The following is an 18,519-nucleotide window of genomic DNA, read 5'->3' on the forward strand; positions in this document are numbered from 1 at the left end:
TATTACTTCTTATCTCTTTATTAATGTGTGATTTATGTGATCAGTTTAATTGAAAATATAATGCGGCAATTTCTCACATTATGTTTTTCAGTTTTGAGTATCAATCAAGCGTGCTGTCAATATCTTGTCTCGTATCCCCCTTGGTAATTTATTAATTTAAATTGTTTTATGCTGCTAGTAAGATCGCGCAATCTCATTCTCGAGGACGTGTATCACCAAAGAAAAGTGTGATGTAAATCGATTTTGTCTACCTGTCCTTATCGCCTTCCTTTTTCCGCATCTCATATCTCGGATAGTCGACCCCCGAGGTCGACCTGATTGCCAATTAGTAGATACCAGATCGATTTGCGAGAAAAAAAAAAGACCGTCACGGCACAGAGTATGCAATGAGTAAAGGTTGAGTGATGACTCCAAATGAGAAGTATGTGCTGAGTCCTTATTGGTAATTATTCGCTTATTATTATGAATGCCTCTGCGCTGAAAATCATGCGACAGTTATTATCAATTCAGAATATGATTGTTAAGGTTGCAGACTGATTTATTGGCAAGTCGAACGTAATTTTGTAATTATTTCCTCAAATGTTTATAGAATCAGTAAAAAAGGAAAAATATATCGTGTATATATACCGTGCATACATTCTTATTTGAAAGAGATGATATAATTTGAGAAAACATGTGGCTCATTATCTCGAGAGGTTCAAGAGGTAGTTAAATGTTTAACATAAGTAATTGTTATGGAAAGATGAAAGTCTTCGCGTTGTACAGACGTGACGTGTAAAGTTAACGTTCGACAAGCGTTTGAAGAGTAGGAAGAAAATCATTTCCTGAAATGGACGGAGCGTATTTGACCGCGCGCAAACCATACGGCATATGGACTCGAGAGTTTTCACCGTTCTGTTCTTCCTGTCATAATTCATTTTCTCGAAGCGGATGTCCATCACAGTAATTTTACTGCTGTGACGACGCGGAGACGACGTAAGAATTACGCGACTTCCTATACAATGATCCGACAACAAAGCACATTGTACCATTTTTTAACGTTACACGTAATATTGTACATAAAGGATTAACGAGATCGGCATAAATTACACATCTCGGGAGATCAGTTACAATTGTATAATTTAAATGATTTAACATGGTACACATCTTGCAAAAGCATTTAATTTCACAATAACTTTTAGCTTTTATTTTCACAATAAAAAATATTTTTTTAATTTTATAGTTATATTGAATGATATGCACAATATGCTATATCTTCATAGCTATGAGTAGGTATTTGGAATTCATATTTTTAAGTTGTTCTTTGTAGATATTTCAGTAGTTACATATATCACACATACGTATATATGTACACATCTCTTTCATAGATACTTATAATTTAATTAAGCCTAGCCATTGCCGTTTAGCGTAGACTAAATATCCATCTCATTTTTTTGCTCGTGCTGACATTGCAAACAGCCGGTCGTTTATCTTCGTTAGTCTTCGCACAGGCCTTCGGCGTGGCCCGTGGCGATTTGTCAAACGTAAATAGTGGTTTAGCACGCGATAGAAGTTAATTTCGCACCGTAAGTTTCTGATGCTCATAATTCACAATATCCTCGACACCTTTACGGGTGTCCTCAGGTAACTTCACGAATTTTGCAATTTTTGCGATATCCATCCGTCCTTGATGCGAATGAACGAGAATAAAGAGAGCAGCTAATCAATTACGAGCACTATTTCTTTCTTTTCACGCAACCGGGCGCAACGCAATGCAAAAATAACTTTCGTTTTGTCGTGTGACGCTCACAAATCTCGACGAACTTTCTTCTTCCGTAATCTAACCACAGAAATTCGACAGGTGACACAAGATCTATGTATCTGCGAGTAATATTCAACGTCGCCCGCTCACCTTCCTCTTCTTACGCTTTCGAACACTTTCTTTCTTCGCCCAAGGGCAATCGTGAAATTTCGTCGTTTATCTGAGTAATCACTAATGACCTCAATAATATATTCGGAGTATATTGTCATGTAACTTTTTAGGCGCGTGTTGATTGGCGGTTGATTAGAATCTTTCTCGATCTGATATCCAGAAATTGCAATATGAGCAATTGTAACGAGCTATATATAAGCACGAGGATTGCCATCGAAAATAAATTCGACATCGTTGGCTGATTTTTTTCTTTCTCGCACGTGAGATTTAACACACGATCAGATAAAAAATGTTGTAAAAATACACTGAGAAAAAAAAGTTGTTAATTTGACTAAATTTGTCCAACTAATTACTATTTCTTTGTATTTCTTTAATTGAAATATTTAAGTATTTAAGTCAAATATACGTCATGTTAGATTTAATATGTCGTATTTGATTTAAATATTTCAATTAAAGAAATATAAAGAAATAGTAAATAGTTGGACAAATTTAGTCAAGTTAACAACTTTTTTTTTCTCAGTGTGTACATCCGTTTAATATACGATTTTCCATGTTACGCGCGGCGAGGCTTTATTCATTAAAACTAGCACAACAAGATACAAAAGATTTGGGAATAAAACACTCGAATAAAGCACTTTAGTAATTATAAGCGTTGTATCGTGACTTATCACTGTTAAATGTCACAAGTATACAGATTCAGAATCTGTCCTCGACTAATCATTGGGTTTAAACCTTCTAGGTCGTCGTGAGTCTTCTGACCGGCACTAGATCGATTTGCATTTACAATGTAAATAAAGAGAACTCAACAAGACGGCGCTCCGTAAATTGCGAAATCGCCGACAGTTGCGTTCCATTCGCATGCTTAAAGCCGACTCCATGTCTTCCTCTTGCCCCTCATTTCTCCTCGTCGCTCCCGATACGAGTCTAATAACTGACATTGCCGAATTCGGTCGTTAATCGTTCTCGAAATCGATCGATCGTGTCATAATCCATTGGAGTCCTTATGCAGATGACAGTGTGCAAGGATATCGTAATCGTTCTTTTTTATGGAGATCGCTCGTTGCAATTTAAATTAGTACAGTCGATTATTCATCAAAACAAAGAACATTTTTAAAAGTAGCTTATTTTTAGATGAAGACTGTTTGATGTCGAAACTTGCGATTCTTTTCGATTCGCGATGATCAAGGATCTCGAAGATGTTAATTATAAGGCAAATGTTGCAAAATATACGCTGCGCTTAACATAACCACTTCTCTTCTGGCAATTTCGCTTTTTTTAATTTTTATTAAGATTTTTGAGGTGTGATCGTTAGTTTCGGAATATTCCGGAGAGGCGATAAAAACGTACGGAAGAAAGTTTGGTATACATCTTTCTGATCACGCAACAAATGTTTTCTTAATGTATTTGACAGCTCTGCGGTTACATAAATGCAATGTAAACGCGTTGTAACGCTTAGCTTTTTGATGTAATAACATCACTTACAATTAGTCATCATTTTTGACTCCTTCCATTGAATACGTACTGCCTCGATGTACTCTACCGACTATCGAAATCGGTTCTCGAAATCGTGTCGAGTGACAGCTGGTATGCAACTTGAACGGATCGCAAGTTATAAATAAAAGCTTTTAAAGTCTTGAGATACAAAGTAATTTATATTATGTAAGTTATTATGTAATATACAAAATGTGATACATACATGTGTGTGTATGTGATTATAGATATTGAGTCGAGGATGTATATTAGTGAATATATCTGTGATATTTATATTATCAGAATTATATAGAATACGCGAGATTTCATATACATTGAGAAGTAACATTGAGTGTATATATCTGCTTATCAATTTTGCGACGTTACATTTTTATCGTATAAGCCAAAAAAAGTCATTTGAAGCAATTATCAAAGAGCAATTATTATTCAGCAGATAAATTTGATTCAGAATATAAACAACGTATTTTATTATAATTTTAATATTTAATTCGTGTCTAATGAAGAAAGGAGAATAATATCGTTAATCGTTTCGTTTAAAATGGATTATTTCCATGCTTCTAGCGCTATATGCTTCGACTTTTATTTTAATTTGTAATGTAAATTTAGTGACAGTGACTATATATTTATCTTTTTATTAAAATCTCTCTGCTCAAAACAGGATTTCGGTTATACTATTGACACATTCTATTTCCCAATCTTTGACGAGATATTTAAAATTCAAAATTCTCGTAATTATAACAAATATGACTTTTGGGACTTTCCACATTTTATGTGTAGGATAAATAAAAAGGAATAAAATGCGAAATAACCCTCTTAGTCATCAATTTGTGTCTTGCTGCATATAGGTAAAAAATTATTTGTTCCATTGAAAAATCTTGTTCTTCAGTGAATTTATGTTCCAGAATGTATTGCATCCAAGGCTTACATAAACCCAATTTGTAACCTGCCTTGTAGCGATTTTTTTTTTATTGTCACGTGGAACAAAACGTGACGCGCAATTATAGGTCGTTGCGCGCAGATAATCCGATCGACGACGGAAGAGAACACTTTTGCATTAATAACAAAATCGAATTTCGGTCGAGAGGGTTACAAGAGTAAACAGAATTCGCTTCCCTTTCATTCTCGCAGACGGATGTTAATGTTGTGTGACTTCCCCAGTTGGCATGTTGCAATCAGTCGAATAATTCTGTTGCAAGATGCATGAGCGGGATCCGACTGCGAGGCGAGTCATCGCGCGTTAGACACGAACGTGTGGAAAGTGAAATTCTCGAATCATCGTATCGATCACATAAGGCAGATCGTAGCCTGCGATCTGTCTTTTCCGGAGAGATTTATAAATTTAAAAAATATAATTATACTAAATTCATGTACTATTAAAATCCGAATATATTAGATTTTTTATAGAAAAAAGCATTTTTATTTTTATTATTTTTGTCTGATCGAATTAATCATCCAATGATTTAGTTCTGGCAATAAACAATTTTTGTGCAGTAGAAAAATTTATTTTTATTTGGTAAAAGTGTTCGTGGTTATTTTTGTTTGACGTTCGTGCGCGAAGTTGCTTTTAATATAATTAAAATGCCAAAGGAAACGATCGTTTTTGACACGTCGTTACAGTTTGCATGCTAAAATAATTGGTCTGTATGTTACTAGTTTTGCACACACGGCTAATTTATACCGTTCGTGTACCGGAGCGAGAAAAACCATTGTGTTTCCATTCATTTGATACAAATGGCACGTCACGACAGCTATTTTTCGTCATGGGTCTACTCGTTCTTTTTCCTCTCACAGTGACGTTAAGTATCAGAGTTAACGTTTAACTTCCAGTACTTCGCAGCCACTTTTGCACCTCCTTTGAGGTGTGCCGTGAGGCAAAAAGGAGCAAGATTATACCTTGCATGACTAGTAAGTCGTTCGGCAAATGACACTCGTTTTATGCATGCATTCCATCCGACATATCTCCCAAAGGTCTGGGGTGCACATAATAAAATTAAGCGGAGAATTAAAAAGTTTTATACGCGCTATAAATTGCATTTTATTCACGTTTATCATAGAAATGCATTTTATTAACGTTTATCATAGAAAAAAAATTAATTTTTCTTACGGTAAGCTAAGAGGAGCGGGCAGACTTTTAGGAAGTCGTTGCTTTGTCATATTTAATATCACGATCTTTTAATATTTAATATCACGATATTCTAATCCAACAGCGATATATCTTTTTTAATCGATGTGTTGTAAATTGATTGTCGTGAGATACCGTTGCGAGATTGATGTAGGTGCGCTTGTTAAGACTTGTTAAAACCGTTATCTAACTGTTATTCTAAGACATTTTGTTTATTCATTAGCGGTTTTGCAATTGAAAAATATTTAACGTGATGCTTGCGCAAATCACGTATGCACAGTACGATGCAGAAAACGGGCGAAGTCATAAATCATCGGACTCTACGATTAATTTTCGGTCTTTGTTGCATGGCAGAAGTTAAATGTGGGACGAGATGGCCAGTTGAGGCATAAATTGAGATTTAAAAAAAAAAAAAAAAGCATCGAACAAAAGTGTCCGGAGAATTTTATTCCGAAAAATTTATGGACATTTGGTCAGATTGTTGAGATGTCACAATTTTATTTCTTCTCGCGGCATTCGAAAAATTCTGCCCCCGTGTTGTAATAAAATCTAATCGAAACTCTAAAGCGACTTAAGAGGGTACGCAATAAAATTTTCGTAAGACATCAAAATTTTTCTCCGATCGTAAATTACGATTTCTATGAACAGGAATTTGCGTCAGATGAAACAAGGTCCGCCGCGATAGCGTTTTGCGGTGCCTATATCTCTCGCATACCTCATCCGCGTGCGCGTAATCGCACAAGTGAAGTCGTAAACATTAAAATGACGAGAATTATGGAACTTGCGCATAAGAAGATTAATGACTCGCAGGTGGTTGTTCACCGCCTTGTTAAGATCTCTCGTGCAGCTCGCGACGGTGGAAGTACGTAGATTGTTCTCTTGCGACAGCCCCGCACCCGCAAACTGCTCTTCATTCTTTCGACCTTAACGTCGAATCTGTTATGAGGCTAACGCACGAGCGCTCGTAAACTGCAAACGAGGCTCAGAATGAAATCGGTGATCGAAAGAAAGGAAAACGCGCACGGCCGGTTTGCGTTACGGAAGAAGGAGAAATAAAGAAGAGAATTTTATTTACGTTTATTAAATCGGAATTAGAATTTTTTTTTTAGGAAATATATGTCGTTTTGCATTTTTACGATATGCATACGTGATGAGGCTGATCTATCTCGCTCGATTGCTACAAGCGAAAGTTAAAAGTTTATCGACGACGATATAAACATATAAGTGAAACTGAATCTTTTACCATAAATAAATCAACGACGACGTGTATTTTCGCTACTATTGCACAGACTTCGGTAAAAGTCGCGTCATTAAGTACGCGACGTTATTGTAATTAGCCTGTCGCGTATTAAGCACAAACTTGGTGTCATAGACCTAAACGAAGGAACAAGTCAAACCGCTTGGCTGCCGTTTTTAGTTACGGATAACCGCGGTCCGTCGAACGTGAAATGAAACCGAAAGATATCTGCAGCGTGAAAATGATATCACTATACGGCTAAAGCGGCTTGGCAAAACCGGAATAGTCAAGCATACAGGGTGTTCTAAAAATCGCGACTTTAATTTAACGATAGATTTTACGATGAATCTTGAATTTTTTTTTCTTTTCTTAACCGAGACGGTCGAGATAAACTTCCGTATCGGAGAAATTGTGTAATTATGCGTGACGCGCTATTGTTGAACTACGACGTCTTCCTTTAAACGCAGATAAAGTGTTTTATTTTGTCTCAGGGAACTGTTCTCACGGATAGTAATTATTATATAGTTAACGTGGAAAATCAGCGTAGATCACGTGCGCTTTCGAGAAAAGATTTTTTTATTTACCGCATTATTTTTCATAATTGCTCTAGACGCGGAATGCATATATATGGGAACGATATTGTTTTTCGTTTCCCCGGCTGGTAGCGAAGTTGTAGAACACCGTTTTTGCATTACATAAAACTTGAACGGGTGTCAGGCTTATTAAGTATTCGCGGTGAACGGTATTACAGTATATAGTAATACACGTTGCCCGTGAACCTAATGCATTCGATGCCTTTTACCAGAATACCTCGATTATATTAAGACCGCATCGCGCCTGTTAAGGCTCGTGTGTTGAACTTGTTACTCTCTTGATTACGGCACGACCGTAGTTTTGAATAAAAGATACATCTCTCTACAGAGCTCTTGCCGTTATAAATCATCCGGACAGACGCTGTGTCACTAAAATAGATCTAACGTTGACAGGAGCACGAGACTTCTCGTATTTCTACCAGGCGGAAGTTGTTCGTAATGAATAGAGGAAGACGACTTTACTACGTATCCCGATGTCTATTTTACAATGTAAAGAAGTCATCGATAGACACTGGCATAATTAATAAGAATAAATAAAAATTTTCACTTTAAGATTCAAATTATTCATCGTAAGCGCAATGAGCTCACGCTCATTAGCTCGTTAGTTCGCTCCGATCGTTTCACCGGATCTCGGCGCGATTCTCAATTACGCGCTCGCGGTTCCCTTTGTGCCGCGACGCGTTTCCCGCCAAACCAAGAGATATTCGTCGCGCAACCGTGAAAGTGCCTCCGGGTTCCGCGAGGTTGAATCTCCTCCGATGGGGGGAGATCGAAACATCGTGGATGCGCAGCAGCCGTCTGTATAGCGGAAGGAACGATAAAATAGAAAGCCGACAAAATAACGGAGGGGGAGGGGGAGACAGGCGCGATTTCCGCGTGATGCCGTCAACTATTCTTCCCCCCCCCCCTCCATCGGTATCTCATAAATCGTCGGCGAAGTAAAAGACGTTACTACATCGATTATTATTCGAGTCGAGACTGCCGCGCAATCGAACTTACGTTTCTAACGAAATCCTCGCGTCCGTCGTTGGAAGCCTCCTCCACGTTGATACGAATTGCCGACATGCTACGATGCGTCGATCCTTCGCGAAATCGCTCTGACGGAACACTCTCTCCCAGATCGCCGTTGAAGATCGATGATGCCTCTTGAATCCTCATCGGATATTATCCGGGAGTCTGTTCCCCTCGTCGATGTGATCACCACTCCTTGTCGCGACGGCTGGTGATCTCTCCTTCCTGTGTATTAATTCACGAATTTCACAAGAAACCCACTATCAGTCACCCTCGAAAAACGATCGATCGATTTTTCTCGCGCGGATGCTCCGTGAGCGACTATCGGCGTTTGATTCGAAATCCTCCTTTCGATATTTAGGAGGGAGAGATCGATACTAAGCGCGTATCCTAGGGTATATATCGTATTCTCCAAGACAGATAGAATCGAGTCGGAGCTCGCCGTCCTTTCTTTCCCTTCGGAGCAGGACAGTGCCTCGTCGTCGCGTTAACTTAAAATCTCCCTTTGGATATGCGCGACCCACGAACTCGCTTTCGACCCTTTCGCGAAAATCCTGCACGGAATCACCACCGAGGGATGACCAGCGATGCGCTGGTCAGTGTCGCATAAGTATACCGTATGTGTGTACGCGCGTTTTGCATCTGTGTGCGCGCCTGTTAAATTATGAGTACCGCACGCCGAGCACCGTGATCGTCTCTCTCGCACGCGTGCGACTAGAGCCGTCGCCGCATCTGGCCTTTGGACTGGCTGGTACCAGTCCACCAGATCGGTTTTATACCTTCGTATCTCCCACTCTCGCGAACGTGCGAGCGCGCTCGTGCTCGCTCCCTCGTTCGCTCGTTCCGCGGGCACGTCGATTCTGCACACGGGCAGTTCCACCACGGTCGAGAGAGAACCGATCTTTTTTTTTTTTTTTTTTTTTTTTTTTTTTTTTTTTTTTTTTTTTTTTTTTTTTTTTTTTTTTTTTTTTTTTTTTTTTTTTTTTTTTTTTTTTTTTTCCTCTCCGGACATACGTGGCACGCACAAACCCAGGCGTCGCGCCTTTTCCCTCGCGAGGGGACATATACTCGGGGCGAGTGCTCCGCAGACGCAAGGACGAACGAGAGGTCGGGGGAAAGGACCACCGGCCCGTCGTACCCTAAGTCGATCCGGTTAACGTAGGATATCGGTCGATCGGTCCCGTTTCTCCATTTCGCGAATACAGGAAACGCGGAGAGCGTGGACAGTCGTCGCGTTATCTCTCCTGGTCGCCGCGTAACGAAACCGAGGAAGTGTGGGTTGACTCTTATCTCTCGAATTCCGCGTGTAACCGCGACACGCCTCGCCTCGAGACGAGGTTTTATTCTCGCCGGATATAAACAGAGAAAAGTGTGTACGCGCTCGTCTTATTTCATTCTTTGATAGTGGTTTTAATACTCTTGGATAGAGCCGGGATCGTGTTTGCCGTATCATTTGCGATCAGGCGTAACACTCGTTCTATTTATTGTGCAGATTATTTGAATAATGACAACGAATAATATCTCACGAATCATGACGAGCGCAGTAATGATCTCTTGTTTCTGTAATACAATCGAAAGTTTATTGATATTAGAGTAAAATGTAATAAGGGAATTTAATTGATTTTTAATTGATTTTAATTGATTGATTATTTTTATGCAATCGATTTTAGAAAAGATATAATGAAATCGTCGATGAAGAATTCCGTTAGTATTACATGATTTCACATTATTTTTGAATTAAACATTCACTCTTGTTATCACGAGTATTTATCTTGCACTTTAGCACGTAATGAAAAATCTGTTTTTTATTTTTGTGATGAAATATCTACAGTCTTATACTTTGTAACTCGCATCGTCCTTCGGGTGTGATTATCAGTCGTAAACACGACCGGAAGCGAGTTCGCTTTATTGTATGTTTTACTTTATTCTGGTTTGCCTTATTTTTATGGTTTTACGGTCAGCGCAATCTGAATCTGTCTCGTTTTTGATCGATCTGCGTATCGTTTGTCATCGGACTGCGTGTACGACCGTATTTGCAATTTTCGACATGAATAACAAAGTGATTACAAGAGAAATTCCGTATTTTTCCTATTGTAATTTTTTTTCTACTTTAAATTTGCGTAGATACATTGTAAAAAATTTTCTAAAAATTTAGACACATTTTTATCTGAATTTCCAGATCTATCTGAAAGAAATTTCAGATAATCTATCTTAATCATCAGAGCAGTTTTTCTGACAGTTCAGAAAAATTCGTCTGAAAATTCAGACAGTATGTCTGCAGTTTCAGTCATTTTTTTACAGTGTAAAAAGAAGCCTTGAAATTATAAGCTGGTCATTGATTTATTATAGTTTTCTCTTTGTCGTATGAGTGCTTGAAAAAAGCGGATATAAGATGAAAGCATCTCTGCATAATCGGAAACAATTGTGCGTTTTATTTTATGCAACAACGAAGGCGCGTCGAGGCGTGCGAATCGCACTTTTTATTCGATCGGATTAGGTAAATGAGAAACCAACCGTGACTACCGTTGATCGAATATTATCGATTATATTGTGTAATATTCGACGCGCGAATACTCGACGTCTGCGTAGAATTGATCTCACATAGGTGGGGTTCCGCGGTAATCGTATCGTGGCGTAATCTCTCGTTACGGCAAAGTTTATCTCGCAAAATCCGGATCGCGATAAGAGACGACGAAAATTATCCCGCGAAATGTCATATTTTTATGAAAAGTCTCGGCGGTATCAATGATGTCAGTTAGACGCAACTAAAACAAAGCCACGGCTGTAAATTACGCGATGCGGGCTGGTATTACGTGTGACAGTGGCTAACGTGACTGCCGAACTGTCGCTTCACACGAAACTTGACGCAACCGCGATGAAACAGTGACCCTTATGCAATTTATCGCCCGAGGTACCAGCAGCTCGTTTCGTAACCTTGAATTTCGCCGATTAAAGATAGCATCCGCGAGTAGAATCATCACGCTTTGATCGGTTCTAAGAAATTCCCTGACGTATTTCTATCCTCGATCGAATTGATTGACTCACGCGATCGCTCGCCGATCCGCGAGGACAAGGTGCGCGTTAACGCATGTCCCGCAAATTAGGCCTAATCACTACGTTCGGCTTTCCATGAAAATTAAATATTCCGCTCAGGAGCGACGCACGTAGTCCTCTATTTCAGGCAAGGACTAACGCGCCCGGAACTGCTTCCTTCCTACCCCGACTCCTTTCCCCGCGTCGTTTAACTCGCGGTCCGCGAAAGACATCTACGAGGTCGTGATCTCACGCAATGATCTCGATCGTCGAGAGTCAAGTGCACCGCCCCTTCTCGACTGACCTCCGGTCGCTCGCTCGGTCGTCCCAAGGCGAAAAGTTACGTGGCTTTTACGGACCGATCTCTCGCGGGTCGGCATCACGGACGTCTCGCGAAATTCTCTATTTAAACAGACCGTAACGCGTGCCCTTTCCCATATCTCGTCGTTGTCGGTGATTCGTTAGACGGCGCCCGACCTCCTTGCGTCGTCAATTAATTTCGGATTTTTTCTTTTTTTTTTTTTTGCAATAAAGAGAAACGGCGCTGCGGATATTCCTCTCATTCTTGGGCAAGAACGGATGCGAATCAACGGACTGTGATCGCGAGATTAAGAGCGAATTTATCGATAAAATATTAATTAGGCAAAATTTTCTTAAATCAGTTTATAAATATTTATGGATATTGTGGTAATCTTTTTTTTTTCGGATATTATAAGGCAACTTCGCATAATTCTGACAAAAATGAAAATTAATTAATTAGTTTGATTAATTGATTATATAATGATTAATTGATTTGATAACTTTAAAACATTATTACATGGAAAGTTCATAATTTCTCTAATCGTTTATTAGAGAGAGAGAGAGAGAGAGTTTAAAAATGATTAACGTATCGGGAGATTTTTGTTAAGAAAAAATGAACTCTAATTGTCCTTTGTGCATGAAAGGAAGTGCAACGAAACAGGGACATTCTATATACGAGTATTTACAATTATGCTCGCTATACAATTAGTCAACTCTACAGTTGCTCGCTACTTATTTTCTCAAGTATATACCAGAGGACAAAGTATCGTACCGCTGTGTCAACGATAAAGATACTCGCCTATGAGTCGATTAAAGTTATTAGCCGTATTTTGCAAGCGGACATTAATCGTCGCCGGCAAATCATGAGATTGTCATTGGTGACTTGTCGTCGGGGAAAAAAACGAGTACATCCTCACGTGCAACTATGTACGATTTCCATTAATGACAATTGTGCGTCTCGTATGAAATCTAAATGTGACTGCGAGTTAACGCGCGTGCGGCGACGCATCTACGCTCATCGCGCGATTTAACTCACGCTCGTATCGATCACGATCGATTGCGCGCCGAACAATTCCTCTTAATCCTCCATCGCACGATTTTTGCTCGTTAGAAAATATATTTTACAAGCTGGAACTAATGAAATTCGTTTCGATCAAGCTTCTCGATATTTTATTCTCTCGTATGTAGGCAATGCCACCATATTTCGCAATTATATATTACCATAATTATAGCTTTAGATGAAAAAACGTTGATTATCTTTAATATGGATGTAATAAAAATTTTTTATCGAAAGATGGAGTGCTCTCGTTTTATACGTTCGGATATTATAAGGCAACTTCGCATAATTCTGACAAAAATGAAAATTAATTAATTAGTTTGATTAATTGATTATATAATGATTAATTGATTTGATAACTTTAAAACATTATTACATGGAAAGTTCATAATTTCTCTAATCGTTTATTAGAGAGAGAGAGAGAGAGAGTTTAAAAATGATTAACGTATCGGGAGATTTTTGTTAAGAAAAAATGAACTCTAATTGTCCTTTGTGCATGAAAGGAAGTGCAACGAAACAGGGACATTCTATATACGAGTATTTACAATTATGCTCGCTATACAATTAGTCAACTCTACAGTTGCTCGCTACTTATTTTCTCAAGTATATACCAGAGGACAAAGTATCGTACCGCTGTGTCAACGATAAAGATACTCGCCTATGAGTCGATTAAAGTTATTAGCCGTATTTTGCAAGCGGACATTAATCGTCGCCGGCAAATCATGAGATTGTCATTGGTGACTTGTCGTCGGGGAAAAAAACGAGTACATCCTCACGTGCAACTATGTACGATTTCCATTAATGACAATTGTGCGTCTCGTATGAAATCTAAATGTGACTGCGAGTTAACGCGCGTGCGGCGACGCATCTACGCTCATCGCGCGATTTAACTCACGCTCGTATCGATCACGATCGATTGCGCGCCGAACAATTCCTCTTAATCCTCCATCGCACGATTTTTGCTCGTTAGAAAATATATTTTACAAGCTGGAACTAATGAAATTCGTTTCGATCAAGCTTCTCGATATTTTATTCTCTCGTATGTAGGCAATGCCACCATATTTCGCAATTATATATTACCATAATTATAGCTTTAGATGAAAAAACGTTGATTATCTTTAATATGGATGTAATAAAAATTTTTTATCGAAAGATGGAGTGCTCTCGTTTTATACGTAGTTTATATTTCGCATGACGTTCATACGCGGAAGGGTTAAAATACCATTTTTTTTTTTTTTTACGGACGTCGATGGGCCACACACGCCTCCGGGATTTTTTCTACTTCGGGCACGGCTTTGTCTCGCGAATCTATCCGGCTGGTTTCGGCGGTGCAAGGTCGACGCTTTCGACAGCTTCCTGATCCATGTCGTGAACCGCCGCCGGGAGGAATTCGCGCACGCGGCTCTCCGATAAAAACACGTATGTTCAATGATATGTCGATCTTTTTCGATTTGCGAGCAAGGTCGAAAGGGATTGGCCACCTTGCTCTTCCTCCCCACGTCGCCGTTACCCGTACGCCGTTTTTGCGTTCTATCTCGCTCCATTCTTAGCGGCGTATATTTCGTCGACCGCCCACTCCGCGTCGTTGCGAACCTTCGAGAAATTAATTACACGTTCCTCTCTCTGCTGCGTACATTACCTCTCCCTGCTGCGTGCGTTATTTCTCTTCCTGGCTTGCCCAAGAGTCTATGCAGCCCGATTGTTGGCTGCTACGATGCTTGAAGCACGTACGCGTCTCTTTCATGATGTCACGATGGATGTGTCTGCGTATCTTTGCAAGATACGTCTTTCCCGAGATGGGGGCTCGGCAAAGGTTCTCGAAAGCGAATGCGAAGTACCGCGAAGTCTTAGCGCGAGAACACTTTCAGTATTTTTCATTAAGTATCTTTTGTGATTTTTATTTCTGTTTGTACTCTCTTAATCAATAAACTTCTTATACCTCGAACTTGCTTAACCCCATACACTGGCATTTCACATCTGTTTGCTTGATTCTTCGGTAAATTTTACGATTTATGTGTAGATTCTATTTGATCGTCTGATGCGCGCGTCACAAAGTTCGCATGATAACGTATGCATGAATATTCAACCGTCAATGATCGTCAAATATTTGTTCGCGACTGCATATACATTGTTTTCGTAATTGAAAAATATCGTAGTAGTAGGTAGTAAGTGCGCGATTACGGCAGTGTACGCGATTACGTATAGAGTAAACAGCTTCATGAGCACTGTCAGTGGTTATAAAACGTTTTGCTAATATGAAGTCGACGCAGTGTAACGACTCGAAGAAACGCGATCGCAGTCCAGTTAATGTTGCCGTAGATCGTTATCATGCGTCTACACATATTTTAAATTTATCTACCAACAATTGCTAAACTACCGTAACCGCTAATTGCCGTCCCTAATTATATTTTTACCGCTGGACTAGAGACAACGTATATACATTATACACATTGCACGCTGCGCAAGAATTCACCATACACGCCACCATTATGCGCGATGCCGAACTTTCCCTATGCTATCGTGTCGAAGATAGTAGATGACGAAATGATCATGGGCGGGTTCGAGCCAACGCCGCTCGTTCATAAAGTGTGAAATCTCCGCGACATTTAAACGGTGCCTTTGGTTATCTAGCACGAACCACTGCAGAGAAACAAAGAAAAGAATCGCAGCGACCTTTAATCTCAAAGGGGAATAAATCGCCATGCAAAGGATTAAGAGAGCTTGAATAATTACAATATTAATCTGTTGCATTTTAAATAATTATAATGATAGAAATAAAATATATAATGTTTAAATATAATAAATAATAATTTTACGAACGTTCTTATACAATGTCGTTGGAATCTCGTCATCACATTATTTCGTTTAAACAGGTTTTAATACTTTATTACGTGTTGTAGATAAATTGTTCTTATGTCATATAATATATTGTTCAAGAATCCCGACTTGGTTTCTTGATTAGCATGGGCGCCGCGATGGTACCAACACGAAAAATATATTTTTATAATAATCTGTACGAAAATGAAGACCACATCTCGAAGCTATACCGTAAGGTGACTAGTTTCGGAAGATATTTATGTCTACTTATTTAAATCACGTGGAAATCAAATGTACGGTTAGATCCGCGTGTTCACGATTCAAAAATAAAATTACTTTGGAATTTCACGACGTCTTCGATTAACGGGTCGAGAAGTGAGCGTGGAATACATTCTTACATACATATGGGATAATGCAGAACCCTTCATCAACCTCTCGCGTAGGTTCGTGAATGGTTCCGTGTGAAAGAAGCGGGACCCTCTACGAACCCGGATACAGGCTCTTTCGCTCTCGCGTGTATTACGTTATTTGCTCTCGATTCGTTTATCTCATCGGCCCAGAATCGTATATCCGTGCCCGTGAACCCGAGATACGCGATACGATATTTGCTACTAGTTCCTCATTGAAATTTATTACGACTATTCCCGTTGTCAATATATTCTCAAAAATTTTTTTTTTAATATTAATTTACTTCTAAGATCACGTATATGAATAATTATAAGTAAATAAAGATATACATATCACGTTTTTGAGTACTCTTAGTTTAACTACGACTTGAAAAGGGAATAAACAAAGATATTACGAAAGTTAATGCAGAAAAGGTTTCAGTATCCGAAGAGAAGAGAAGAGACTTTCCCCCGAAAGTAAACATACGTAACATTCAATTAACAGAGCACGGTGATAATTGATATTCACGTATGCAAACGTCTTACTGCACTCGCGGAATTGAAATTCTATCGTTGACTTATGCCTCTTATTTTACTATATATATAGTACGCGAGAGACTTTAGATGCGAGAAGATATTTTAGGATACATAAAGAATATTACGAGTACAGAGAAATTAGAAACATTAGCAAAAGATAAAAAAATGGAAAGAATAGAGAGCGAGAAATGTAGCATAACTTCATTAAACTGCAAAGACGTTTTTCATTAAATTTCTTGTACTCCCATAATTATACTACAATGTAGCGAACATTTTTGATTAATATTGTGTTAGATTAATTGATGTAATTCCGATAAGAAGAAAATATACGTTCGAGCCATATGGCTGATTGATGTCGTATGTGTAGCATACGAAGGAGCAGGAAACGTTCGCGATTATTTATGTGCGATAGAGAAAAGTACGGCGATTTCGCACTCGCAATAATACTTCACGATGATTTGCCGTGGACAATTTATAGTCTTCATCGTTCGACCACCGTATTTTATCTTATTGCGTATTAATTAATAATCTCGACTAAATATTTGATATCGATATATTTTTTTAATAGCATGTGCATCATAATACAACTGGTAGCCATTTGATGGGTATTTTTGAACTTTTATGAGTATCCGCTTGATATGCAAATTTATATTGAATTTATATTATCGCGAACCATAATTTCTCTCGTTTGATCCGGTTTGCAAAATCCGCTTATCTTTGAAAATGTATAACACGTGCAATCCATATCCGAACTGTGAATTAAAATTAATTAACTCTTAACGATTCTTTTTATACACTTTCGCTTGTTCCTTCATTAAATAATTTCAAAATTATTCGATCAATATCGCGTTCAAATTTATGACTATTTTCGCGATGTATTTTCACACATATACCTACACGTGATTAGGAATACATAAACATCTCTGTTGTAAACACGAATATTTACCATTGTTGCCATTCAATCCAAGAACGCCACTGGAAAATTAAACATTTTAAATATCGAAAGATCCTCGGGATCCTCATTTGCGAGTCTAACGCTAAGTTCTGACATCTGTTCGGGCGTTCATGTCCGTTACGTCACTCGTAAGTAAAATTCTATATAAAGTATGTCGCAGCATCTCTCGCCTTATGTAATATTACATTGTGTGTAATTTACATACTATATTATATAATACTTTCCTTCTTTACTACGATTTCACACAATTAGTCTTGCTTGTATCTCATTTACATTCCGCGCATCTTTTCACGCATTAATCGCAGCCTCTCGCGAGCACGTGTATCTTGCCGTTTGTCATTCGTTAAATCGGGAAGGAAGGACATAGAATTATGCAAGGTACGAGGCGAGGAAATCTCCGCTATCTCCGGCATGTCGCAAAGCGATAGACGATTTGTATGGCTTAGGTAAGTCAAAAAGAAAGTGGCCATCGGAAGAAGGCGCGCCTTCGTAACGCGCGCGCGTCTATAGGTACACGTGACTCAATGTTAATTCTTCACGTGCTTCCGAGGAAGTTATTGTGCAATGGCTCGCAGACTCTGGCAGTTGCTGGCTTTAGTGATCGACGATATCGATGTTCATTATTCGAGGAGGAAGGTGTGAGCCTCGCTTAAGAAAAGAAAAAAAAAAAAATTGAAAAGCAAACCGCGATAAGCGAAAAATGCAAGATTGCTTCAATCGTACGATATTCGCGTTGATAAGGCGAATGATGAACCTCGCTTAAGAAAAGAAAAAAAAAAAATTGAAAAGCAAACCGCGATAAGCGAAAAATGCAAGATTGCTTCAATCGTACGATATTCGCGTTGATAAGGCGAATGATGAAATAGCTAACAATAAGAAGCAAACCTTTCGAGATACGTTTCTCGATTTTAATGACTAGGTATAGAATATATCATCGAATAAATCAAATGAAAGAGATTACACATATCTTTTGATGGAACATTTTCTTATAAATTGTAATGTATAATTCTATCTTTAACCTGAGATTAAGCTTTCCATATTTTTTAAATATGCAATTATATATTTTAT

At 38.7% G+C, this 18,519-nt stretch overlaps 1 protein-coding gene across 2 annotated transcripts in view; it reads right to left on the reverse strand.

Annotated features, from left to right (window-relative positions):
* LOC115233280 overlaps positions 1 to 18,519 on the reverse strand; it is a 58,461-nt gene that overhangs the window by 10,369 nt on the left and 29,573 nt on the right. Inside the window, exon 2 of one of the 2 annotated variants that reach the window (XM_029803597.1) lies at positions 8,355 to 8,591. In XM_029803597.1, the coding sequence (XP_029659457.1) occupies positions 8,355 to 8,513 (159 nt within the window). In that variant the 5' untranslated portion in view covers positions 8,514 to 8,591. Of the gene's footprint in view, positions 1 to 8,354; positions 9,126 to 18,519 lie in introns of those variants that run through there. The other variant, XM_029803596.1, reaches the window with a different exon arrangement.

This window comes from Formica exsecta, unplaced genomic scaffold, assembly GCF_003651465.1.
Source record: "Formica exsecta isolate Colony F162 unplaced genomic scaffold, ASM365146v1 scaffold17, whole genome shotgun sequence".
Lineage (NCBI taxonomy): Eukaryota > Metazoa > Arthropoda > Insecta > Hymenoptera > Formicidae > Formica > Formica exsecta.